General features: G+C 35.7%; 2 protein-coding genes across 2 annotated transcripts in view; one reads left to right on the forward strand and one right to left on the reverse strand.

The window, feature by feature from the left end:
- Positions 1-27830, reverse strand: part of DNAH8 (dynein axonemal heavy chain 8) — a 129477-nt gene that overhangs the window by 99749 nt on the left and 1898 nt on the right. Inside the window, exons 2-17 of the mRNA XM_040697634.2 lie at positions 19937-19999; positions 18393-18681; positions 17508-17642; positions 14869-14953; positions 12461-12609; positions 11579-11768; positions 11019-11182; positions 9881-10057; positions 9437-9550; positions 7410-7517; positions 5566-5667; positions 3760-3906; positions 2592-2789; positions 2375-2451; positions 1821-1920; positions 935-1054 (exon numbers count right to left, since the gene is read on the reverse strand). Coding sequence (XP_040553568.1) covers positions 935-1054; positions 1821-1920; positions 2375-2451; positions 2592-2789; positions 3760-3906; positions 5566-5667; positions 7410-7517; positions 9437-9550; positions 9881-10057; positions 11019-11182; positions 11579-11768; positions 12461-12609; positions 14869-14953; positions 17508-17642; positions 18393-18680 — 2154 coding nt within the window. The 5' untranslated portion in view covers position 18681; positions 19937-19999. The remainder of the gene's footprint in view (positions 1-934; positions 1055-1820; positions 1921-2374; positions 2452-2591; positions 2790-3759; positions 3907-5565; positions 5668-7409; positions 7518-9436; positions 9551-9880; positions 10058-11018; positions 11183-11578; positions 11769-12460; positions 12610-14868; positions 14954-17507; positions 17643-18392; positions 18682-19936; positions 20000-27830) is intronic.
- On the forward strand, positions 20592-26877 carry GLO1 (glyoxalase I). Its single transcript, XM_419481.8, has 6 exons — positions 20592-20683; positions 21730-21812; positions 22484-22624; positions 23420-23487; positions 24519-24608; positions 25713-26877. The coding sequence occupies exons 1-6, from the start codon at positions 20612-20614 to the stop codon at positions 25799-25801; spliced, it is 543 nt and encodes a 180-aa protein (XP_419481.1). The 5' UTR covers positions 20592-20611; the 3' UTR covers positions 25802-26877.

The following is a 27830-nucleotide window of genomic DNA, read 5'->3' on the forward strand; positions in this document are numbered from 1 at the left end:
GAATATATTTAGACAATCATCATTCTTATTTAAAGGAAAAAAGAAAAAAAACTCACTTAGAACCCTCACTTAGAATTTAACAGCAGACCCTAGAAACTTTGCAGGAGAATCTTTCAAATTTTTCGTGAAATATAGAAGATCTTAATGTAGCAAGATTCTGACTATTCCAATAAAGGACACAAAAAAATCCTCTAGGATTAAATAAGACTGTGATTACTTTGCTAGTACCAACCTTCAATTGTATGTGAAGTTGTACAGATAATGGAGAATTGAGTAGTTCAGTACTGGAATTCTCTGTTCCCAGACTAGAACAGAGACTATCTGCAGTGGAACTCGTGATGAGATTATCAGTTACAATACTGCAGTTGTTGTGAGGATCCTCGTAATAAATTCCTTGAGTAGTACCAGAATACACGCACCAGACAATTCCAGGATGTCAGATGTGTGGATGTGTGGCAGTCCACATTTATGCCTTAAGCTACTCCTACTTACTTAGTTATGCTTAGTAAATAGACATTACTCTCCATAGAAAAACTCATGACTAGAAGAACAGGAGAAGTGAGTATTCAGTTAAAGTACAAGATGTATGCCAACATCATGAGCCTCAGACTGCCCCATTATAAACACAAGTAGAAAAACAGCACTGTCTAGAATGGTGTAATACTTCTTTGGGTAAACATAGAAATATCAACAAATCAGTGCATATTTCCAGCTTGGAGTGCTAGTCAAGAGGCAAGTCAAACAAACGCTACAGCTTGGATTCACAACAGTAGTTACTGTGGAGAATATATTTTTAATAGCAATTCACACACAAATAAACAGGTTATTTAGCATATGAGAAATCTCTACATCATAGTCAGAAACAGCATAGTCCCTCTATTGAAGTAAGGTCACTGCTAATAATAACATTTGATTTTTCTTCACATCAACTTACATGGAAATAGTTGATTGGCTCATTTATCCTCCTGAAGAGCTGTCTCACCCACAGTATCTTTCCTGCAACAGGTGGCATGTTTCGAGCAAGAGGGGGGTCATCTTTATGAATTTGGTAAATCTGCAATGTCATTAGATGAATAAATTGGAAAGAAAAAAAAAAACCCTTTTGAAATGTTAAACTGTTTTTCCTACACTACCGCAGTTTTTACCTCCTTTCAAGCAAATTAAATTCATATGAAGTGACATGATAGTGCGCAGAGAAAAATTCACTGGTTTACAGTACGATACATGAATAGAAAGGGAATAAGGACATCAAGTTCAGATATAAGTGTTGCCTTTGCAGACATATAAAATGATGATAAAGGAATTCTCCTTCAAATGTTTAAATCAAATGATGCGAACCATCTCCAGAAGTGAACTCATATTTACTCAGTAGTAATTGTATACTATGTAAACAATGCAAAATTACAAAAATACGATTTCCCCACATTTTGTAACTGGTTATACTATTGTGGCATCAAATAATACACATAGGTAAACACGAATTCTCTTAGGAGGCCTCATAAAATAACAAAATAAAAGGTATGTTTAGATGTATACTTTTCAGTACATACTATATATTTTTTATTTACTTGAAGTAAAAAAAGCAAAGATTTTGCTTCAAAATTTGAATTCGTGTTATGATACATTTACTTGCAAGATCAATGTATATGTGTTTTCCTATGTACTCAGGCCTCTTTACTGTAATAGAAAAAAAAGAAGTCTTCCTAGTTAAGCACTGAAAGTCAGTTACTGAAATAGAAAGAATAAATACAAATTATGCATATTAAAGTAGTTGTTCTTATTTTAAAATACTTGAAAGTTACTGCAAAGAAATAAAGTACCTTTTTAATAGCTTCAAGTTCTGCTACATAATGTTGAAGAATACAAGCAACTGTATATCTGACTTCTTCTTGAAGGCATGGCATTCTCAGATTCTGAAATCTGTATTAAAAACAAGTATCTAAAATTATATTTATAAAACACTACTTTCTTCTTTTTTTCTTCTTGTTCCCATTTTGAGATACATAAATATTAATTAAAATGAAAGAAGCACAGATCTAGCAATTGTTTCTCAACCTGTGTAATTTTTTGGTTGTTGTCCTGAGAAAGTTTGAGCAACATGAAAAGTTCTGTTCTAGCTTTACTTATCTTTGTACATTTTTCTTTGTTTTATTAACTTGTACATGCAAAAGATATTGTAATGAAATGAAGAAACAGAAGAATATATTGATTTGCACAAGAAAGCTAAAATACAACTGTCTCTTAAAGGCTGCAAGACTTATAACAACAATAATGAAAAAATTTTTATTAGATCCTTTGTTACAAAATTAGCCATGCTATTTAACTTGGGCTAATCAGTAATTTCACGTTGCTTTTAAAACATAGTTGCCAATACCTTTGCAGTAACTGGAGTGCGTGTTGTGAAGACAAAATTCTTCCAAAACAAGTTCGCATAAATGTTTGTATCTGTACCTAAGAGACACATAATTTAATAGAGTTTTTCCAGTCATACTGTAATATTCTGATGTCTGATAATTACTTAATGTAGTACTATTCAGTCAGTAGTGATGAGATCCTCCACCAATTAAGTTATAAATTGCAATACTGCTTACCTCTAAACCTTCAATTTTTGCCATGAAGTCCACAAAATCCACATCAAATTCTGTTTTTCTTGGATCAAGGATGTCGTATTGTTTCTTTTGAACACTTTGATAGATATTTTTGAACTTTATTGCCATAATATCTATACCTTCAATGGTAGACATACTCAGTGCACGAAAGGTTTGTACTACATTTATCATCTCTGTAATCTGAAATATAAAGGTTATAAACATGCTCAAAATAAATACTTTGTTTACTTCCTCTATTAACTAAAACCTGAGGGAAATGATCTAAACAATAGCTAGTCCTCTCAAACTAACTAGTACATTTAGAAATGCTTTGCTTCTGAGCTTCTAAGAAAAATATTTTCAACAGAGCAGAGTTAACTCCATTTTCAACATCAGTTACCACCATAATTCAAAATAACATAAATCTATATTTGTTTTTCTTGTTGGGAAAGGTTTTTTGGTGTTTTTTTTTTTTTTTTCCATGTTTGACTGTTAGGTTAAGTAGAGTCATACAGAAAAAGAGTTCAAACACTATGTATACAAAGTGATTATATGAAGATGTTCCGCTGTATAGAAAAACACTGTATAGATTGTAATATGCATACTGCATGATAAGCAAAAACAACCATGAATCACATAATTCCTGCCTTCCTTACCTCACTACTCTCTTTTTACTTGCATCACTTTATTCTGCATCTAGAAACACCTATCATCTGTTCCACGCAAACCCCGCGGATGATCGATTAAAATCCTTTCATTAGGTTAGCAAGATAAATGTTAAGATTACAGCTAGCAGCAGAATCATCTGAAGAACTGTGCTCAGTGTTAACAGGAGTTTTTAATGACTTAGGTCACCATTCACATAATAAAAGTGTGGTATTCTTCACGTGATTCTAAACCTCCAAAAACAGCAATGTACATCTAGATTAATGAAGATAATTCACCTAGTTAACACAGAAAAATTGACAAATTCAGTAGAACATTGCAAGGTAATTGTCTAAAATATTTAGCTTGCTTACTCTGTCGAAGTGTCAAAACTTCTCTCAAAAGAAAAGTTAAAAAACTCTTCCACACTTCTATTAAGAGCATGTAAAGTTAGGTTTGCCTCGTCAACTGTTCTCTGGAGGAGTCGTACTTCTGTACTGACAATAAAAACACACAATTTACTCACTTTTTCTAGTCTCCTACAAAAAGCTTCAGATTTCCCAAAAATGTACATTTCAGATACTTCAAACGATTTTTCTCCCAGATTTTCCAAAATCTCTTGCTTTGTTTCGTGAAAGCATCTCTGATACTCTTTCAATAGGAAAATGCAGTCCTAAAAAGGGAAGAAATAAATATAATATTCTTTAAACTTCACTCATATGTAGGAAATAAGAGAATCAAAATCCACTGTTATTCCAAAGTGGTTAATCATCACTGAGTCTAGTTTCAGTCAACAGGCAGTAATGGCTTACGTACAATGGTTTTGTTTTAGTATTCATAGCAAGTATTTGCAGTATATAAACATAAACTGTACAGTCCAGTGAAAGACACAACAATGGAAAAACACAGCAAAAACACAACAGGAAAGCTTTAGGTGATGGGAAAAGTAAAGAGTAGTTTAGAGGACAGTAACATTAATTTATTGCCAATTAGTAATGGAGTATAGCGATTAGAACTAAAAGCAAGCAAACAAACAAAAAAATACAGTTATCCTACTCCTCTTTCCTGGCTCAATTTCAATTTCACTTGTTCTGCCCACTCTCCATCATGCAGCACAGGGAGATGGGTCAGCAGCAGTATGCTTATAATAATTTGTCTTGTCTGCTCCTTCCTCCTCAAGCCTTTCCTCTGCTCCACCATGGGGGCCCTTCCATGTGACACAGTCCTTCACAAACTGACCCAGTGTGAACTTCTCACTGTCTGCAGGTCATGAACTGCTCCAGCATGGGACCTTTCTACAGGGTTCAGGGAAACCTACGTAGGATCTCCATGGGTGGCAGCATTATTTGGGTAATAACCACCAGTTCCACTATGGTCCTCCATGGGCTGTAGGGGGACCACCTCTGCCACTGGAGTAATTTCCACTGACTACAGGGGAATCTCTATACTGGTAGCTGGAGCATCTCCCCTCTCTCCTTCTTCACCAATTTTTGTGCCTGCAGAGCTATCTCCCCTCACTCTCACAGCTGTTGCACAGCATTTTTGTTATCTTTTCTTAAATATCTTATCACAGAGGCACAACCAGAATCACTCATTGGCTCAGGTTTGGCTAGCAGGTCACTTTTTGCATCAGCTGAAATTGGCTCTATCCAGGATGGGGCGGCTCCTGGTCTCTTCTCACTGCAGCCACTCCTTAACATATACACTCCTCTTGAAAACTACCCAAAACTCTGCCATATAAAGCCAATACATATAAATTTCTGGGTAAGGTAGGAAGTCAATAGCTGAGGTCTGTTAAAGGAGAAGGTGGAAATAGAATCTATGATGGCAATCAGTAGCCCCACAGCTAAAGGTATTTTGTCATGGTACACTGAATGTGCTTAATTTGGTCCTACTATGCCACCATCACCTCAGGAAGATGAAAACTCTACTGTCATTGAACCTTCAAGGCCACAGAAGTCTGGTATTGGTAGGAGTTACTGTAACAAAGGGAAGTCTATTCAAATACAGGTTCCTATGTCAGAGAAAGATGGCACCATATCAGAGATTGTCAGCAGAACATGGATTATGCAGGAGCCTAAGATTTCTTGTTCACAGATATGGTGAAGATGCCAATTCTAAGGTCAGTGATGGAAAAAGCTGATGAAAATGAAGCCATTCTAATTTCAACAAATGCTAGAGGAATAAGAAATGAGAAAACACTCAAAGCAGCACGAAATAAATTAGCAGAGGGGTAAAATACTTGATACATATTGATATGAACTTCCTCATGCACATCAATAGGTAATCGATAGGTTTAATAGCAAAATAACAGAAATACCAAAATACAAACCTTAATTTTTTCAATGACTATTGGTGTCTCCTGGTCCCATACATGAGACAAGCCACCATCTGTAATGTATGCTCTGCATGCAGCAACCATTTGATTTGTAACCTAGTATAGACAAATGAGACAATTAGGTTTCAAGCTCAGAAGGAAACTTACCTTTTTCACAGAATCTGTCAAAATTCCCACTTACATGTATTAGTACTATCAGAGTTTGAATGAATTTTACTTGTGGGAATAATAATGGCAAAATAATATATGCAACATAAAAGAAAAACACCTTATAGGATGCCTTAAAACGTGCCCAGAAGCATACTCAAGTCCCAAGAGGTATTTATGAGTACATTTAATTCATAAGAACAGCAATATACATGCATAAAACCAGAATGTCACTAAACACAAGACAATTCAATAACAAAATAATTTCATCATAAATACTCTTCACTTACACTGTCATCTTACACTAACACACAATAAGAGCTAAGGCCATAGTCAGGATCTCCAGTGTCCCCTTTGATGATCTTTACATGGAAGCATTCAGTAAGGGACGAACACTTGAGCTTTGATTAAAAAGCTCAGATTGGAATAGAATTTCTCCTTGTTGTTTCATAGCACAGTTTCATGTAACCGGTTTGGCTGTAAACTAGTTTCTGTAGTGAAACACTCAATCCTTTAGATCATTAATAGACTCTAACAAGTGTCAGTATACAAAAATGTAAAAAACAATTATTGACCAGGCAAATATAAATATTGTTCCATAATCCATACCTAACAACTACAGTGGAGAAAATAGCCCAAGTCATAGGCACAGCTAGCCTCACAAAAGGCTTTCTTAATCTTCTAGTTCAAATCAAATTGCAAAGTCTATATTATATATTGGGTTGTTTTTGTGTTTTTGTGTTTTTTGTTTTTTAAATAAAGTTATGTATTGAGGTCCACTGTCAATGTCTCCTACATGCTTATTGGAGGCAATAGCTAACAGAAAAACCACACGTGCTGGCAACAAAAGAAATAGGCTGCCAGAGAGCCAAAGGGCTTACCAATTACAGAAATGAAGAGAGGGTTCAAATCTAACTAGCATTCCAAGTTCTTGAAGAAGTAAACAAACAAGAAAGCTAAATGAATGCTCAGCTGAGTTATGAGAATTGCCCAGACATTTTCAGCTGTTTTCAAAGCTCTTAGTGACAGCAAATTCACAGTGAACTGGGAAATTAGATGACATCTGATTTGCTGAGAGACACAATCATGTCTCCCCAAGTGAGATAATGAAGTTACCCCCTGCAAAAGCAAATCTTTTCTTCCCATCCTGCTGCAGTTCATTCCCACATAAATTAACTTTTGTCTTCTACTTAATTTGTACCTTACAACCCTAATATCTGCGTATCTTTATCAGTACTATCCAATTTAACAATGAATTGGAAAAGTGCAGCAACAGTTTCACGTTGTTTAAACAGTCATATCAAGGTGAAAATGTAAGATCTATAGCTTTAGCCCTCTAAGAACTTTAAGCAGTGATATAACATCATAGATGAAGCACTATCTTCTCTTTTTCATTTAGAAAGCAACAGAGCAGATTAATTCAGATCCTGACAATTATTAAGAAGAAAAATTGAATATTGATGAACCAAGGATAACAAAGTTCATTCCAAAAGGTAAGTTTTTACTCTGAATTCAAACCACTCTTGATCTAAAGACATCTCTTCTTTTCCCTTACATACACCCACTACTTGCCAGCAATTTTTAACAACTATCCTTCTGATTTAAACAAAATTAGATGTCTCATATTTTTCAGAAAAAAAAAAACCCTCATGGTTTTTAACAATGAACATTATTAAGCTCAATATATTTACCTTTATAAACAACGATGTCATTCTTTCAGAAGTATTGTAATATCTTGAAACACTGTGAATCATTCGGATAGCATTTATCAGGTTTGGTATTCCATTTCTCATTGACACCTTAAGGCAGAGTTGAGAAAAACTTCATTTTTCATTGCTAGCAACTCTACTTTTATTATATTGACAATATCTAAATTAGTTTTTTTCCTAAATGACATTAAGCAATCTTTAAAATTGCATCATAGCATCTTACCAAAAAGTTTCTCATAAAAAAATCTAATCATGTTCAACACATTTTCAAAGGAATCTCAACTAATACACAATAAAACCCTCAGATTATTTGGTCAGATAAAGATATTCATACAAATATTTTTAATGTTATATTGATGACCATAACTGAACGCTGAATCCAAAAGTACAGGTTGCATTTTTTGGCACAAAAGAAAGTATTCTTCTGGCAGCTGAATGTGGTTGTTCATGATTAATGCTTCTGTTTTCCTTCAAGTACAGCTGTTGAATGTATTCTACGCACTTGCATTGTAAAAATAATCATTGCATAAAATGTTTCACTCAGAGATTCCACAAAAGTCATAAAATAATTGTCACAGTATTAATTTTACTAACGAGTGTTAGTCATATAAAAGATCAAAACCCTATGCACATTTCATAAAATCACTGTTCATAGCATTAAACCTAAGTGACCACATTACTGCTGTTCCGTCATTGAACCACTTCCAAAATACTTTGTTCAAAGAAAAAAAAAAAAAAAAGGCAAAAGAGAAGACTAATAATAAATAATATCCAGACACTGCAGAAAAGTAGTAATTACTAAGCAAATATCAAATAGACCCAGGCTGTTCTTACAAATGTTACCACATGTAACGCTGTCTTCTAGGGAAGGTTACAGGATAGGACTTTCTTATTTGTCAGCTAATCACTAGTAAAAGCGTTCTGCTTGAAAAAAAGTTACTTAACTATAAGCATGGGAAGCATGCAAAACATATATGACCACTGGAGGAATACTATCTGCTTAATGAGAAAAATATTTATTTGATGTCTATAACATTCTTTACTCGTGAGTCACAGCTAGTAGCGAATTACTTGTACTTCCTTCATGGAGATATGACATTTAATAGAATAGCAACATTGAAAAAAATTTCCCAACAAAGCAGTTTAAAAAGAATGTCCAAACGTTGTTTGGTTTAACTGGTTTAACCCAGCAACTGGCTGAGCAGCACTAAGCTGTTTACTCAGCCCTCCCCACAGCAGGGAGAGATGAAACAATAATTCAGATTTACTCAAAGTGTTCTTGATTAAATAAAGAATGAAGCTAATTATTTCATGCTAGCAAACTAAAATTATTTAATGGACCCTTCCCACAAATGTATTTATGTTAGATTATCTTAAGAACTCCTACGAAGCAGTTTAAGTCTGATGCACGCTTGACTCCTTTATTCCCTGGTACCTGGCACCCTCTAGCGATAGACTGAAGGACTGAGGAAGATAAGCTGCTTAGTCCTCTTTACTGCCATTCTATACTTTCGTTGTTCCAGTTTTGTTTTCGTGTTTCTTTGGTGGGGTTGCTGTTTGTCTTTGCTTCTCCTCAGTTAAAACTTGAATTAGGATCCTAAGTTGCCAGAACCTAAGCAAGATATGCAACACTTTCTGGTGGAGGACAAGTATCATGTCGGATCAAATTGTGTAATATTCATTGGCATGTGGAATTTTCAATGAAATACATATTTTGAGATTCTTGAGCTGTAAATATGCATTTTTGGCTCATTTTAAAATAATATTGGTGGAGGACTAACTAGGGAATCATGTGTATTTGTTTATTGATAAAATACTATTTATAAATATATTTCTAATAAAATAATGTTTTACGTTAGTTATAAGATTAGCTAGACAGATGTTTCAAAAAAAAAAAATCAATACATACAAACAAATACAAAGAAGATTCTTTTTACCCTGATTTTTTTTATGGACACTTTACATAAATAACTGAACTTTGCTTAGTGAATTACGAAAGGTATACTTACAAGCTCATAGTCATAAAGAGGCTGACAAACTTTTTCAAGTGTGCATAAATATTTCACGTTATCTTTTGATTCATTTGCAGCATCTGTGATTCTGGCATCCAGCTCTTGCCACATCTAGACAAAAAACTTTACTGTGAAATGACTTCATAGATAATGAACCGTTTCTTTTAACTCACACTGACGTGCTTCGAAGCAAACCTTGGAAAATCATTTTTTAAAGGCACCATCAAAACAAGCAATGTAAGTTGCTTACAACTAGAATTTATTTTTTCTGCCAGTATCTACTACATCTTCTTCTCTCACTGCATCAAGCACACGAGCAATATATCTAAATTTTCCCCTCCTAATTCTCCTCAGAAAATCTCTCAAATAAATAAATATATATTTATTTATAAATAAACATTGCAAGCTTTGTCTACTAAAAAGGAAAAAACAATTAATTACCTTTAGTAGTTTAGAGTGTCCAACATTCAGAATATTAATGACAGCTCTGCAGTCTGATCCTTTGATCTGCTCAATAATGGAATTAAATTTAGCAGACATACATTTCCAGTGCTCTAATTCAGTCAGTGGACCTGAATTATCAGCTTCTTTCCTCATCTGCTGACTCTCAATCAGAACCTGCAAACAAATTGGGAAAAAAAAAAAGACTGTTTTTAGATGAATTGTTATAAAGAAGAAGAGGTGTTCCAAGGATACTAATTTAACAGGAACAAGCTTGTTTGTGCTGTCTTTTGAAAATGGTTCTGATTTGGAAAAGCATCCTAATTCAGAATTGCAATTAATGGTATCCTTATACTAAAGTCAAGGCAAACAGTGTGTATGTTCAGCCATTGTTAAAACTGGGTGGATTTCAGCATGTTTTTTATTTGATCAGAATTTGAAATACACTCACTTTTGGAGGAAAAAAAAGGTAAAAATGGAACAGCTATTTAATAAGTGCAGTAAAAACCAAATGTAAATGCATAAATGTACTCACCTGCATGCACATACTCATATAGCCAGTTACTTTTACATTTAATTGATATTTTTATTCTGGTGAGTTGCATACAATAAATGTAATATGCGCTTCTATATTATATTTTATTATATTCTATATTATAACAAAGAGTTCTGTGCTTTATCTTGTAAACCTTAGACAGCAATTTCTTGGATAACAGTGATGTCACCATGTAAGGTTTACACAGGAGCACCAGATCAAAAATGCCACTCTTGGCTAGGTCAAACATCTTTCTAACAACGATACCTCACTTATAAGTTGACAACTAGCAGAAACTTAGTAAATAATTCATACACGATGAATGTGTGCAGTATATGTGTATATACCATCATTATTACTCCTGCATCCTTCATCCTTTTTACTACTTGCATATTAACAGTTCAGAAACTTGCATTCTTACCAGACTGCAAGATCTGACCAATGGAGTGCCTTCTTAACTTCGCTTGTCTAGAGAAGCAATTGGCAGGCATACATACGCACAAATCTAGATGTAACCTTAAAATAACTTCAGGCAAGTCTCATACCTCATTTATTAAGTATCTGACAACATTCACGTTGGATCAATATATTAAAACAACTTACTCTTTCAATTTGTTTATGCCAGATCATAAGTACTTCTTCTAAGTGGTGAATCATATCAGGATTATCGGCTGCTGCTGTTACTTCCTCAAAGGACTGGAGTTTAGAAAAATTAATGTGATCTATTTTTTTCAACTTAACAGTTCCTTCAATACTTACTATAGCCACTGAATAATAACAAATTAAGAAAGAAAAAAAAAAAGCAATTACAATACAGAACCAGTTAAGACTTGAAAATTTGTTTCTACCAGTGTAAGCAATTTACATTTGGGAATACATATCTGTAAATCGTAAACTGTTTCAATATAATTGGCATTTTACTGAAGTTGCATAAAACAGAAAATTCTTCCATTAAATCCTACGTGTTCCTCCTTAGAAGTAATGTATCACTAGATAATTTTCTCAATGAATAATCTCTCCATACTTTCATTAGGCAAGCTTTTGATAATTTTATTTTCCCTTGAAGACTTAGGTACGTTGCTTACCTGTGTCCCAGTGTGCTTAAAAGAAAATTCTTAAATAGAATTCCTCTAATTTGATTGCTTTCTAAATGCAAAGCTTACCTTCTAGAAATGAAAGGTATCTCCTAATACTTTCCACAAAATTCTGTTTGTCTTTTGTATCCTGCTTGTTCTGACTTAAAACACCCCAGTTATTTGTTGCAAGGATAGCTGGGATAAAAATCTTTTCTAACATGTTCTTAATACCACGTAAGAGCCCTTCAGAGGCATCCAAAACGCAAAAGAATATATCCTGCATTGTAACAGAACAATTGTTAGTGAAGCAGTAACTTAGAATGGAAACAGTATTACAAAGTCAGCATTTTTTAATAAAAGCACTCTGATTTTGCATAAGAAAATTTTAACATCAGAAATGCCTTGTTGATTGATGAGAATCAGCACCACACATATGTAATAATTTGTCTTAAATAGTTGTATGGCAGAAAAACTCATGCTACATAACTTACTTAGGATAAATGTGCATTTCACACATTCAAAGATACCAAAGGGAGGTACAAATAAACTTTTTATCTGCAGGAATTTGTTATATATAGAGTCTTCTAGGCAACTGTCCTATAAGACTCTAGAGTCCTAGAGTCCTTCTAGCTTAGGGTTGCATTAGACCCAAAATGCACTTAGAGGTTTTACCTTCTTCAAAAAGAATAGTAAAGAGGAGAATGAGAGAATGATAAACTAATCTAAATGCTGACTACTTCTTTAACAACTCTCCTGCAAGACAGAATTCACCAGATATCCTCAGTATTTGCTGAAGTAATAGAGCTCTTCCCTGTCTCCCCAAAGATGAGAGCATAGTGTGATACAACTTAACATTCAAAATTATGGAGTTACCAGTAAATTTGGTAATATAACAATATTGAAACAAATAATGAAGCAAAATGATCTGCTTTTTAAGTTCGTTGTTTTTAAAATAGTATGAGAGATTACCTCATGTATACTTTTTGCCTTTATATGACTGTCATTCTTAAGACGAACAAAAAATAAGCATAGTCCTACAAATTTGTCTGGTATGTTGTCCACATAAAATCGCATCATTTTACTTCCTTTTGCAACTCCTGGAATTGTCCGACCACATTCTGAAAAGAATTTCATAGATGTCACTTTTTTTTTTTTTTTAAGTGAATTATTACAAAATGCTTGAAATACAGTGAAATAGAATTCAACACAGAAATCACTTATTATCATCTTCTGTGTGTAAGGAAAGCAAAAAAGGAATAATCCATGGCTGAACTTACTCACACAATTAAAAATCTGTACCAAGCATACAATGTATGCCTCACAAAGCAATTTCAGTATATTGTGCTGCACTGAAGAGGGAATTTGCTCAGGTCCATCATCTTGTAATTTGCTGGTGGCTAAGATACATTATATGCTGATTCTCATTCACCCCAAATATATACCCAAAAAAAATAAAAATTAGGGAAACAAGTAAAGAAGTAGTAAGGAATTAGATAAACATGAGGCAGAAAGAAGGAAAATTAGGAAAAGCAGGGTATGGAAAACAGGCAAATGGTAGGAAAAAGTAAGGCAGTGTTATAGAACTTTAAGGTTATGTTAAAAAATATATATATGCACTCAAAGAAAATGAATTACAATTATTCTGGTAAACTGGATTTTATTTTTTCCACATTCTGCATGCTCATTATTGCATTGCTTTCACTATTAACCCTACCATGTGACAGTCTATTGATATAAGACTCGTCTTCTGATTCACAACCTTCAGGTTGACCACACATATTTCTGCTAATAGGTAAGGAATAATTAGTTGCAACAATCTTCTGTATTTTATAAAAGTAAGCACTAAAAGCATATTAAATACTTTGTAATGTTGCAGTGATACTCCTTCATATCTGAAAAATTAGTCACAAATTGTAAAGTTTCCATAGAAAATTTACTCATAGAAAATAAGTAGAACCACCTGCAACATGTGAGAAGACTAATTGCTAAATTTTCCTTTTTCACTCTTTTTTTCTCACTTACAGCTCCTTCTCAAAGTTTCAGCATAATGTCTGAGGTTTCTCATAGCAGTACTTATTTCTTATGCATCCTTTTGCTAAACTTAAATTCTGTTATTTAATCATTTTGAAGTTCATTTTCTTATTGTATTCTTCCATTCTATTTGTCTAACCACTCACAAATTCTTTCTTACACAACCTCCCTGACTGGCCACTTCATTTCTTCCCAGCTACTCTTTCTCTATTTAACAAGGCCTTTCTCAGAACAACAGGTTCTGTTTACATTGCTTTCACACCAGTCAAAATCTCCCCAGGCTCTCATCACAGGCCAACCATCTTTCTCAGCTCTGTATCTTCTATTTTATCCTAGAAGTTTTGAATCAAAAGAGCATATTTATACATGCTGCTAGGTACCAGCTGCATCAGCAAACTGAAAATATTCACCTCAGTGATGATTCTACTTTACCTGGAGTTGTAGCTAGGAGGAAACAATTACTTCTGTTACTCTTAATTGGAGAACTTTGAAGTATTTCTGCAGATATGCAGTATGCAGAGTACATCTATACAAAACTGCAATATAGCGATGAGATACCCTCGGTACATCTATGAACATAATCCTATACAGTGTGATTGTTTCATACAAGTAGGTAAGGGAATGTCATGGTCAGAGCTTAAGAAAATCATTAGGCATTTTAGACATCAAATTCTAATTAAAATTGAACATTTTAAAATGTTGATAATAGATGCAGATTCAGACAGATCATATGAGAGAATCATAGAATGGCTTGGGTTGGAAGGAACCTTAATGACCATCTAGTCACAACTCCCCTGCCACGGGCAGAGCTGCCCCCCACCAGCTCACACTGCCCAGAGCCTCACCAACCTGCCCTTGAGACCCTCCAGAGATGGAGCATCCACAGCTTCTCTGGGCAATCTGTTCCAGTGCCTCGTTGCTCTCTGAGTAAAGAATTTCTTTCTAGCACTTAACCTAAATCTCCCCTCTTTTAGTTTAAAGCCATTTCTCCTTGTCCTCTCACTATCAGATTGTGTGAAAAGTTGGTTTCCCAAAGATTTTATGAAAGAAGTTTCTAATTAATCAAGGGCAAAACTCTTAAAAGAAATATTTGCAAACATATTAACATTTCAATATAATTTCTGTTTCTATAGACTTCCTTTCAGAAATTGTTGAAATTGACTCAATTTTTTCTGAACTATTTGACTTGAAGCAATATGCTTCTACAATTAAGTGTTTTCAGTACTTATAGCAATAGACTGCAAAATTTTGAATACATGAAAACCCTTGTGTATTCTGGCTAACAGTAAATTTAACACTAGATGTTATTACTACATCTGCCTGTATGAATGTTGTTAAAAACTTACCTATTCCTGGTACGTCTCCTTCTTGATAGAAAATTTTCAATGCTTTACTTCCTCCCTTGGCAAAAAATGAATCAAATGCCTCAAACTGTTAAATTAAGATTGAAGGAAAAAAAAAAGTGAATACTTGTTACTCAAATCATTATTTTTTACATGGTTATAACATTCGCAACATCATTTGTCCACGATACTGCATCAAGTTTTGATGGTGGGTGCTGTTCACACTCAAGTGTTATGAGAAATAACAAAACAACAGATTGTTGAAATATTGCCTTGAATTACTTTTCTCACTCACACAGATGTCTTAGCCCTGACATATGCATATCATATATCCACTGTCTTTACCAGTAATGCAGAGAAATTAGAGGGTATTCTGTTACTGTCACAGATCTGCAAGTCTGAAGTATCAACTCGAAGTAAGCAGTAATGAAGAGACTTAGAAGTACACAAGGCAAACTTACATGACCTGACATATCCTGCTATAGCAACTCTACCCCAAAAAGCAAGATTCAGTGGTAAAAAAAAAAAAGGTAAAAAAAAACATTACACATAAGGCAACTGATATTTCCTGATAAAAACAGACCATATGAGTTAGCAAACGAAATGAACATAGCTGAAAAGCTCTGAAAAAGCACTGAAAGAAGGTCTGGAGGGGATGAGACTGTTTCAGAGTATAAGCCTCCTGTGTACTGATCTGTTCAAAATCTACCTTCTTTCACAGACTCTGCTGTTGTCTGTAAGAATGATCAACTCAGTAAGATGTGGCTTGGCATTCAAACTATCTGACTAAAGGGCTCTTTACTTTGGTAGTGAGCTCCTTCCCATTAAAAAGAGAGTCAGAAATTTAGCTAGCAAATGTGTCTGGAGAAGTATCACCTATTCAAACACAAAGCATAAACCTCTAGATGCAGTATCTCTCTTACAAGCAAGTTTGGGCTTTTTTTTCCCCACATAATAAGCACATATATTACTTGAATTAGAAATGAGGTAGGAAAATGAGTGACACCCAGGCGGATATAATTCAAACCTGCTCCTTTGAGAAGGCAACACTATGCAAAAATAAAAGCATAAGCAAGCCAGATCTAGAAATGTACACTGAACTTTCATTTTTATTTTTTTTTTATAGGTCAGATAATAGTATGAGAAGCGTAAAAAAAAATTCCCCCTCTATTGGTAATATCTAGTACATATGAAATAAATGGACAAAGTGCTGAAAGGTCAATGACAGAACAAGAAAAAGATTCAGAAAAAGAGAAAGGAAGAAAAATATCTTATGGTCTTCCATGATTCTATGAATAAGGTAAGATGTGAGCTAACCCTGTGGCTACTCCTTCTGCAAATGCAGCTTGTTTCAAGCCCATATGGTACAAACACAGCAAACAGGCTACTCTTTTAAGTATACGACTTTTAAATGTTAAAGACAAGATACGTATATGGGAATTTCCTAACTGAGAACCGCTAAAAGACTATGTTGACAATGCCCCAGAGGCCTAAACTGTGTGTGAACAAACTAAAAATGGAAAACATCTAACCATAAAAAGTTTGGAAGTGGTAATAAATAAGGGAAAAACAAACAAAAACAAACAAAAAAGCAACACACACACACACACACCATCCCAAAGGTTTTTGTGTGTCTGAGTTAATCAAACTTAGTGTAGAACAGCAATTTCACTCGAGGTCAGGATGATCTAAAACTATAATCCACTTATCAACAGCAAAGACACAAAATGTCAGTTAACTGACAAAGCTTAAAGCACCTCGATGTGTAAGCATAAGAATAAAAAAGATTATACCTAGTTTATGATGTGTAAATATCAATAAAGAAACAATGAACAATAATTTTGAATGCGAGTATATATTCAGCTTGTATCAGAAGAGCTGAAGTTGAAGTATCTAATCGAAGTTGATAATGTCTGGTTAAATTTTGAAGGCTAAGTCTAATCTCTAACCAACAAAACATCATACAGTCACAGATAACAAGGGCTGTATTTTACATACGTACATGCTGAGTTTTGACACTAAAAGAACAATTTATCTGATTGCTCCTGTTTGTTCAAGCACTGTGAAACACCTTTAAACATTTACAAACAACTGAAGCACTCAAAACTGGAAATTATTCCACAGGCCATTCCAAATGTAACAACATTATTGAAGTGGATTTGTCTCCTCCCTTTTTACTAAAAAAAAACATTTTTTTTCCCAAACATTTATATGTTTTTTTTCCCAAACATTTCTTAACTATGGAGTTATGCTTATTTTTTATCTCTGACATTTCAATCAGGACTTGCTTTACAAATAAAAACGATTATTTTTAGAAGATAATAATGTTAGGCTGAAAAGAATGAAACTTGGTGGATACGACAAGAATCCACTGGGTCAAAATAATAGCAGTAATTAAGCTCTCCTTGAGGTAAGAAAGAAGAAAAAGTTGCTATCAAACACCAAGGGAATACTTGAAAATCTTCAGGACACTAAGCTGAATGATTTAGTCAGGTATCATTCCAGATGAACTGCATGACTTATTAATCACATTTTCTGGCAGAAGTGATCTAAATGATGACTAACATTTCATATCAAAGGGGTAACCTGCTACATAGTTTGACTAATAATTAAAATTCAACAGATTTGCAGAACATACTCACCGAGGGGACATCCAAAATCAATTCCTCCACAGTTGGTAAATCTAAACCTAGCCTGATGCTTAGAACTTCAAATACGTATTTATACAAAGCATCAATTTTTGTTCTTCGGTTTTCTCTTGCTTCTCTGAATCGAGCCTAAAACATTAAACATCTTTCAAACAGAAAATACACAAATTGATCATAACAGCAGCCTGCTACTTCACTTACAGCTAGGGCTGAATGTCTTGTATTACAGATATACAACTGCTTTACTCGTTAAAAGTACGTGTACTTTCAGAGGCTACCCAAAAAGCAAATTATTATGAGTTATTATAAAACATGAAGTAAACAGAGGATATGGCAAGGAGAAGCAAATGCTAAATATACTACAGTAGATCTTAATATATATCAGTGTGCCATATTAACCATTTTTCATTTTCACAAAAAATATTTCAAAATAATAAATTAATTTTTTAATGTTCCTTAAATTAATATATTGATCTCAACTGCTAAACCAGCTTATATCCGTAATAACATCAAGCTAGAGAATCTACAGACAATAAATATTTTCAGGAATCAAGCTGGAAACAGCTTTGTTTAGTGTAAATTTTTCAGTTAATATCTTTGTCCTCCTTCCACTACAACTCTAAAACAGAATCTTAAAATATTGAAAATATTACGAACAGATACACACATCACTTTCTGCCTGGAATAAGGAAACTGAATATAATTTTAAAAAGAAAAAAAGAAAGAAAAAAAAGAAAAAAAAAGAGAGAAAGAAAAAGGGGGAAAGAAAGGGAGAAACAGAAACAGAAAAGGAAAAGAGAAACAATTTATATAAACTGAATTTAATTATCTGAGAAAGAACCAGAAATCTAAGTCAAGAGCTAATGTTAAATACTAAACCTGTTTTTCTTTTAAAATTTCTTGCATGGATAGAACTCCAGCAGAGCTCCGATAAAGCCTAGACAGCCTTCGGGGTACAGGAATAACAGACTCCTGAGAAGGAGAAGAGTTTGCTACTTGTTGAGTATCCTGAACAGATTTGGCTCCAGCATCCCCTGGTGCAACAGGGCCTGACACAGAATCCTCTGTAGTGACATTTTGCTCAGTATTATCCGCTGCCACATGACTGGACCCAGAATCTTCTCCAGTGTTGGAATTTTCATTATTATCTTCTTGTACATTCTCCATTCTGAAATTTGTCAAAAAAAAAAAAAAAAAAGGAAAAACCTGTGTTTTTATATAGATAGTGAACTTTATACAGAATGCCCCACCATACATGATACCCTAAACACACACAAGTTCAGATAAAGTGGAGGATGGAGGATGTTGGGTAGTATTTCTTCAGTGGAAGTATTTAATTTCTACAGTGTTACTATGTCACTACTCAATAAGTTTTATTTTCACTTAAATTAATACAAAAATCAGATTTTCATCATTAAAAACACGTTGAGAGGATAAGAAATAACAGGCAAGATTGCATCCTAAAATTGATTGTGACTAACATCTTGGCATGAAGTGACTTACAAAGCCTTATACAATATATTAGAAGTTCCTAGAGTGCTAAGCACATCAAGACTTCTTCACCACAGTCCAAAAAAGTCAGACTTTCCTCTTAATTCTGTGAGTAACCTAAGATGGCTGGAATACTAGCAGGGCATTCCCAGGTGAGGATTTCTAAAATGGACGAAACAAGGTATATTCATGACTGACTGCTAAGCAGTCAACTATTATGGAAAAGTAGCCCTGCTGTTTTCTTCCCCTGTCTACTTCACTATTTCAAAAGCCCAAGAAAGGTTTGGTTTGTGAATCCCAAGCTTGTAATTCAGGGCTACAGAGAATCATATAAACACTCTCTCCCCTTCTTCATACTGGGAGGCATATTTACCCACTAGCATTTGCTAGCTGCCATCAATACCAGTCAGTAGGTCTTAACAGTCTTGAATATACAATCAAATGCTTCATTCAGTATTCTCATTCTGCACACAGACAGAACAAGGCGCTGTCACCATCGTTTTACCTATACCTGAAATCTTTAGCTTGTGTTTAATTTTATCCTCTAAAAATAGCTTGTTCAGCAACACAGGGGTGTTAGAATGGATAAATATGTGCATAATCTACATAAATATGCAGAGTAACAGGAAAAAAAGGTTGAAAATGCCATTCTACTCAAGAGTACTACTACCATAAAGATTAAAACAGATATCATAGATTACACAGCAGTTCTTATGAGGCCTTAGGGCAGCCAACCATGCATTATATACATGTATGCATGGTAGATCACACCCTTCAGGTCAGAGCATGAGCTCCAGCTGGTTGCCAGCCCTGGTTTCCAGCACACCCCTGGACATACACTTCAAACATGGCATAAAATAACAAAATCATTCCACTTTCTTCTCACAACTCAAATTCGAGGTTTATTCTACATCACTCCAAACGACCGTTACCTTGGTCACCAGCACCCCCAGTCCGTTGAGAAGCGTATGACTCCCTCAGCTTTGCTCCTGACTCTTTTAGAGGAGCAGCAACGTGACAGGAGGAGTAGAGGGAAAGAATGAAGAGAAAAAAGTCTCGGTGTTACTCAGTAGCCCCAGGGCCCACCCTGACTGGCCCTTAGCAGCCCATCTGCCTCCGGGACGGGGCGGCACAGCACGGCGCTGCTGGCCGTTAGGGGGCGCGCGTAACGACTGAGGCGCTGCTCGCGCGAGGCGAGGCGACGCGAGGCGAAGCGAGGCTCTGCCTGGACGAGGAAGGCATAAAGCGGAGGGGCAGCCGTCTGCCTGTCCCGTACTACTTTTCTTAACAAAAGTGTAATTTTTTAATTTTTTTTTTTTGCTGAGTATTCGAGGCAGGTGGAAACTGACATCTCTAATTCCCCAAAGGAATAAACCACACGTTAGGTGTGTTTTTAGACTTATGGTGTGAAGGCATAACACCGGGCTATGAAAACGCCTTAAAGTGCTGTCAGCTGGAACGAAGTGCTAAGCAAAGCAGCGTTTCGTTTGGGCGCTAACCAGCCGCTCAGATGCGGAAAACGTCTTACACGCAACTGAGCAAGTGCGGGGCGCAGCACCACCTTTGCACCGCCCTCTCCTCCCGCCCCTCCTTTTCTTGCGCCCAACATGGCGGAACCGAGCGGTCTGAGCGATGAGGCTGCCTATAGCGCCTGCTCGGAGCCGGATCCCAGCACGAAGGTGGGCTGGGTGGGGGCGAGCAGGGCGCCTCAGGGCTGCGGACGGCGGAGGCTGTGGTGGTCGCGGCAGCACCGGCAGCACGGCCGCCCTTTGGCGTGCGGACGTGCAGTGGCCGGGGGGCGGCATGGGGCCGGGCGGGTATGGGCTGCTCCCGTGAACTCGGGTCGCTTTAGCTGTCTCTGTGCCGCTGCTGGGGTGGTTCCGACTCCCCTGTCCCCGTTCTGAAGTCAGTCGTGCAGTAGCACGCTTAGTCGGATCAGCACTTGTGCGAATATGATGGCGTTGAGTCAAGCCCGAGCTCAGGAGAGTGAATTGCCTCTATTCTCAGTGGCATAGAGTCCTTCAGAGGCAAAGTCCGCCGTCTCCCCTTGACCCTCAACTTCCTACCCCACTGCTGCAGAACAGAGGCTGCTTTCCTAGGGGATGCTTTTGGTAGCGTTAAAGCCGTTCCAAATCCATCACTGGTAGCTGATGGCTCGGGCTCAAAGGGCTGCAGTGAACGGGGCTGTTGGCCACTCCTTGGTGGGGTTCTGCAGGGCTCTGTTTTGGGTCCAGTCTCTTTAATGTTTTCATCAGTGATCTGGTTTCAGCTCTGGAAAGTGTACAAAGGATGTTTGTGGATGACGCCAAATTAGTAGGAGCTGCTGACTCCCTCAAGGGTAAAGAGATATTGACAAAGTGACCAACCTGAAAAAGGTGGTACTGGATCCTGCAGCTGGGATGGGGTACAGGTACCCAGCGCAGTAGTCATGGCACCAAGCTGCTGGAGTTCAAGAGGCATTTGGACAGTGCTCTCAGCCATATGGTCTGATTTTTAGGTGGTGCTGCATGGAGCCAGGAGTTGGACTTGGTGATCCTTGTGGGTCCCTCCCAACTTGGAATATTCTAAAATAGAATACCTTATTTACATTGTGTGTAGTACTGTATTTGTTTCTTCCAGACCTGCTGGTTTTGATTTTCATTAACTGACATCTTTGTTGACACGCAATTAAATTCTGTTTGGTGGATAATAAATGTTCCTTTTTTTTTTTTTCTCCCCCTCCCAGGATTTTATATTTCAGCAGACAATGTTAAGAGTAAAGGATCCTAAGAAGTCACTGGATTTTTATACAAGAGTTCTTGGAATGACGTGAGTGGAAGTTGAATGCCACAGTAACTTTGGTTGTCTCTTCATTCTTATGAAAAGTTTTTTGTTATGTTGATGTGGTTATACTAATCTAACTACAGTGACAGTGCTGGCCTATCTGCTAGTGCCAAGTTGGATAGCCTGCCAATCTCTGAGAACTTCCACAGCACATTTAATGCCTAAATTGCAAGTGAATTAAAAGTGGCTTTGTCTAGAATTCTTTTCTCCTCTTTTAAGTAGGTCATTAATTATCAGTGTACAACATGTACAATTTTCACCTCACTGATTCTACTCTCAACTGCTAACTTTTATGATAGTGCTTTGAAATAGGAATCATTTCTGTAAACCTGGAAGTTAAATTATCTTCTAGTCCTTCCTGAAGAAATCTGTGCAAGTAACAAAATGGCAGCTTCAGACTGGAACCTTTGTTCTGGTTTTGCTGTTCATCTACTGATTGCTTTTAAGCATCTGATTCTTCTAGTTTTTATAGGTTTATAATGTATGCTGGAATGTTGCTATTTGAGAATTCAAAATGTAGCTATTTTAAGATGTGGATTGCAGTCAGAAAGGTAAAAATCATAGCTGTAATTCTTCCACAGGGGAAACAACTTGTATTTTCAGGCTGTGTGGTTATCTTTTCTAGTTACTGTTTCAAAATAATTTTTGCCATGTAGACTGCTTCAAAAATTTGACTTTCCTCCTATGAAGTTCTCACTGTATTTCCTGGGTTATGAAGATAAAAACGATATCCCAAAAGATAAAGCTGAGAGAACATCTTGGACCTTCTCCAGAAAAGCTACACTTGAACTGACACAGTAAGTACTAGTACATTGAGAGATGACTATTAACAGCAATTAAGGGAAGTGGATGAGTTTATGTCCTGTTGAATTGAAAACAAATGTAGTAATTTCTGTGGAAACATCTTTACTGCTATGTAATAAGCCTTAAAATATGGCTGAGATCTTAGATACTTGGCAAGTTTAATCTTTCTCTTTCCAGAGCTACTACAAGTTGAACAGTAGCACATCAAATAATGTTTGCCCATCTGGGGAGGGAAGCAATGGGATTGAGGCAAAAGCGATGCGGTTAGAACTTCTTTTGCATCCTGTGATGTTGCCCAGTAATAGATTAACAATTGCTTTTGACGTCTAATCAAAAGAGGTATTAAGTCAAAACACTTTATATGAACTGGACAATTTTGTTATTACTAATGATTATAATTAAGTGCGGAGAAAGAGAGACTTTCACAAATACCCTGCCATCATGCTTAGCTTACTTCACTGTTCTGCATCTAGATTAATATGTAAACTGACTCATGCATCACAACTATCCTTGCAATTCTGAATGAGATAAGAGTTTCTCAGACTCATTCATATGTAGAACCTGAGTACTAGTGAAGGGTTTGAATTTGACTGAATTAGCCCTGATGTCTACTTTGAAGTCTATCTCCAGGACCTGCGTTAAGGGAAAGTCTTGATAGCTTAATGAATGCAGCTAATAATTGAAGTTCTCTGGTTTTCAGAAGAAACAAATTGCCTTCCTGAGGAAGCTAAACACTCAGGAATTTATTTTGTTGCTTTTCTTCAATGTGTAATAACTATTTCTTACAGCAACTGGGGCACTGAAAATGATGAAAAGCAGTCCTATCATAATGGCAATTCAGATCCCCGAGGATTTGGTAGGTCTTTTGTTCAGTGCATGTTGTTCTTATGCTTTGTTTTACTGTGCTTTGATTATAATTTTACTCTTGTGTATTAGGAAAAAATAGAGGTATAAAACATCTGTATGAAATCAATGCAAAGGTTAAGTATGTTGTAGGCTTTATTTTAGGGGGGATTTGTAAACTTTTAAAAGTAAGTTACTTTGAAGTATATGTACTACTAGCATCTTTATTTTACTTCTTCCAGCATGTATGCATGAAAGAGCATGAAAATAGGTAAACATGTTTCAGAGTAAAGAACCACAATTACACTTGTTATAAACCTAATTTTTTGGCAAGCAAGCACATTTTAATACTAACTACTCAATGAAGTTCAATAATTGCTCTTGCATATTGGATTATAATGATGTTCAGATTGATTTTAAATTTGGATTTGTATTTTATAATGCACTGATTACCTCTTTTGAGCTAGAAGGAGAATTCATCTGTAGCACCAAGGATAGCGTTCTTGTGGCTCAACTTGATATTTTGAGTGCTTGAAAAAGGTCACTGGTATGTGAAATAAGTCTCGTACTCGATATAGCCACTTGACATTTAAAACTGAAGTTATTTGTAAGTTCAGCCTTTGCATGGTGCTGCTGTTAGTATCTACAAATACAGCATTAATAATAAATGCCTTGTACTGTTGAACTAAGCAAATGCAACAAAATCCTGTTACGTAGACGTGTCTCTAGAAAGGCAATACAGATAAAGTAGTTTGAATAACTTATCTGGAATAGGAAAAAAATAATCTTCTCATCCAAATAACGTGAGCTATTGTAACTGTGAAGTTCTTGTTTTAAAATCATTAAAAAGCCAACTTTCTCAAGGAGGATATTGTTAGGACCTGAAATGGTCTTCTTTCTGGAAGCAGTGATTTTCTTGAGTTCGTCATATCTCTTGTATAAGCATAAGAACTTATTGCAGATGAGGAAAGGCTGAGCAAACTTTTTTCTCAAATGCATAGAAATGCTTACAGTGCACTTTACTGTTTTTACCCTGTTTCACAGGGCACATTGGAATTGCTGTCCCTGATGTTAATAAAGCTTGTAAGAGGTTCGAAGAACTAGGAGTGAAATTTGTGAAGAAACCTGATGATGGTAAGTCTTAACCAGAGATGCAAGTCTTTTATTTTTGTCTTTTTCAGTTTCTTTTTATATACTGTGCCTAGTAGATTTTTGTACTGGACAGCTCAGTGATACATTTTATAGCTGTCATTTCTTAGAATGTGCTAGAACCTACTAACCTTGCTCCCTCTTACAAAATGTACTAAACTGACAATGCAGAATTGTACTGTCTGTTTATAGCAAAAAAAAAAAAAAAAAAAAATTGCAAAAGCAGTTTTTAACATTAGGAATTTAAACTGATGCAGCAAATGTCAAAGGTGAAGAGGTTTTGGATTTAACATCCATTGTTTGTGGGGCTGGATGAGAGAGTTCATGATATTTTTTTTTCCCTGCGTTACTGAATAACAGCTGCTATTCTCTCAGAAGTTTTTATAACTAGAGTATAATAAGAATTAACGTTGGTTCTATTACAATAAACAGGGTAGTAGAGAAATATAATTGAAGCTGTGTGGCTAACACTTTAAGATAACATGTTAAGCTGTGCTGTCACGATTCACTGTTGAAGAATACTTTGGGGGACCCTATTTTTGTGAAGAATATTTTTTCCAACAGTTTAAAACATTCCTGCACTTCACTTCTTCCCCAAATAGTAATGCAAATGTGTACTGTAAACCAGATTGGGAGTGGGGAACAACCAGAAAAAAACTAGTAGTGCACAAAACTTTACTGTGTAGGCAGGAATGAACAGGGCTGAGGAACAAAGAACTTTATACTGGCAGAACAGTTTAGCAAAACATGCCAAAACATCCTGGAACACAAAAATATTTTTCCAGAATTAGAGAATGAACACTTACAAGGGTTGGAAAAGAAAAAAAAATAAATGATCAAAAGATAGGATTTCATAATGACTTTAAAATGCAGCTTTATTAAGTATCATATGAACAATTTAGCACACAAAGGTCTAGTTGTAATTAAATGCTAATTTGGATGTTTTCAGAAGTAGCTGTCTGAAGTTGAATTAATACTCATACAAAAGGAAAAAAAAATTGAAAGTAATTGCATTTGACATCAAGATTTAGTCATATGGCCTTACCTTTATCTTGTGTTCATCATTTCTTCTATTTTTTTTCCTTATAGGTAAAATGAAAGGACTTGCATTTGTTCAGGATCCTGATGGCTACTGGATTGAAATTTTGAATCCTAAACATATGGTGACTCTCACTTAGATCTAAGGAAATATACCGTATAAGAAATACAAACGTGCGGTTCCCTGGAGAAAATCTTTAACAGTATTTGTAAAATTCTTGCTTAATGGAGAGGAATCAATCACGTTCACATTTTCCTCTAAAATTATCCTGAGGCCTCCCTTCTGTTCTCCTGTGATGCCACTGCAGTTTGCTTCCAGTTAGGAATCCTCACCCATCTTCTTAAGAGCAAATATGTACTCTGCTCTTGAACAGATTCTAGCAATATTTCACTAAACTATGTGAATTATAAAATATCACTAAGATATGTGACCTGAAGTTTACTTCATTTCACACTACCTAATTTAAACTAACAAGAAAAAGAAAAAAAATCCGGCATTACTGCTGATGAGCTTCAGCAAGGAGCATATATATGAATTTTTTTTTTTTAATGAAATCAAAGGATATCCTGAAGGCTTTGTGCACTTCCCTGTATACTAGAAAATAAAATATCAGATTTCTTACTGGAGTAGCAGCATGTTTGTGAAAGTCTTACTTACATTATGCCAAGCAAAACCCTTTATTGACCAGACTTAAACAGCTTTGCCTGGAACAAGAAGCTTTGTAGAAGCAGTTAATTAGTTTAGCAGGAAGAATTCAGTATTTAAATTTTTGGCTGCTGATTGCCAGACAACATAAGAGGTCTCATAGATCCTAACTGACAGTGGCCTTTGTCTCTTCCAACACTAGAAGGAACTTGTTCATAATTTATGTTTTGATGCAAGTCTGGGGCTATGTTCCACTTACAGGCTCTGTACAATTCTGTTTTAGGAATGTAATGAAAAAGAGTGTCTAAAATAGCTTCCTACTAGTAGGCATTTTGATCTGCCCCTTCAAAGCCAGTTATGGTTACTGAAATTATGCTTGTATATTGGTATGAAGAGTAGAAAGCTTGTCAAATTTTTGGTTAACAAAACCAAAGCAGATTTCTCTCTGCACTGTTTTATTGTGATTCTTTCTAGTAGCGTGTAACTCCTGTTGAGTCTTCACTTATGTGACTATTGGATAGTGAAATGGCATTGCAATTCACTTTGAAATAAAGCACTGATGAAAAGTCATTTCTAAAGCAGTATGACGTGTCTTTGCTAATTCTTGAATCCTCGGTAAACAAAACGCTATTTGTTTTGGTTCATGGATTTATTTATGTTTTTGAGGAGGAAGCTGGTCATGAAGGATATAACATTTATTGGGAATATAGTAGTGAAGATAACTTGGTTAGCAGAATGCTTAATGGTAATGTGCCGAGTTTTCATTAACTTGTTCAATAGCTCCCTAGCTAATCAGTTAAAAGAGAAGTGTAGAAAGTACTGGATTTAATTTCTACTGTGTTAATGTAGATAGTAGTGACAAATAGTAAGTATCTCCTTGTATGTAAAGTCCTTAATTCTGTACACCTCAGCTTAACAACATACCTTTTAAATTTACAGAGCTCCACATGAAAAATCAGTGAAGTTAATGCAAGATATTGTTTTCATTTGGAAATGAGTAAAATATGCTACATGCTTCCACTGAGCTTGTTATAGGTGTTAAAAAACAGAATGTGAAAATGAAATCCATTGCCCTAATTAAAGCCCCCTACAGATGTACAAACAACCACAGATTTATTGGAAGGTAGAAAACAGTAACTCAGAGAATCATCTGTTTTTGTTTTATGAAGCAACTCTTCATAAAAGCAACTAGATACTTCAAATTAAATTTTGTGTATTGTTTTCTGGGTGGTCTCTACTTAAGCAGGTACTGTGCTGTAGGTGTGCCTTACAGGTGTGAGGCATATACAATCTTGTCTTTCTAACACCTTGCTGTTTTCTGCAACTAGCTCATGGTTGCATTCTGTGTGCCCTCCTATATTTCTAGAATACCTAGCCTGTCCCCTGTCTTTTCTCTGTGTAGTTGATGATTCCCTTGTATGCTAGGTCATTATGATAGGCAGGATGTAGTTACAACTGTTTATAGCAAGATCTGAGAAATTGAGCAGTCTTAATAGCTGTCACTACACAATCTCAGCCAACTT

This window comes from Gallus gallus, chromosome 3 (genome assembly GCF_016699485.2).
Source record: "Gallus gallus isolate bGalGal1 chromosome 3, bGalGal1.mat.broiler.GRCg7b, whole genome shotgun sequence".
Lineage (NCBI taxonomy): Eukaryota > Metazoa > Chordata > Aves > Galliformes > Phasianidae > Gallus > Gallus gallus.

Coding starts and splice junctions, on each gene's coding strand:
- GLO1 (XM_419481.8), top strand. CDS start 20,612: ATGGCGGAACCGAGCGGTCTGAGCGATGAGGCTGCCTATAGCGCCTGC. Junction 21,813..22,483: donor ACAAGAGTTCTTGGAATGAC/GTGAGTGGAAGT, acceptor TTTGCCATGTAG/ACTGCTTCAAAAATTTGACT. Junction 23,488..24,518: donor TTCAGATCCCCGAGGATTTG/GTAGGTCTTTTG, acceptor CCTGTTTCACAG/GGCACATTGGAATTGCTGTC.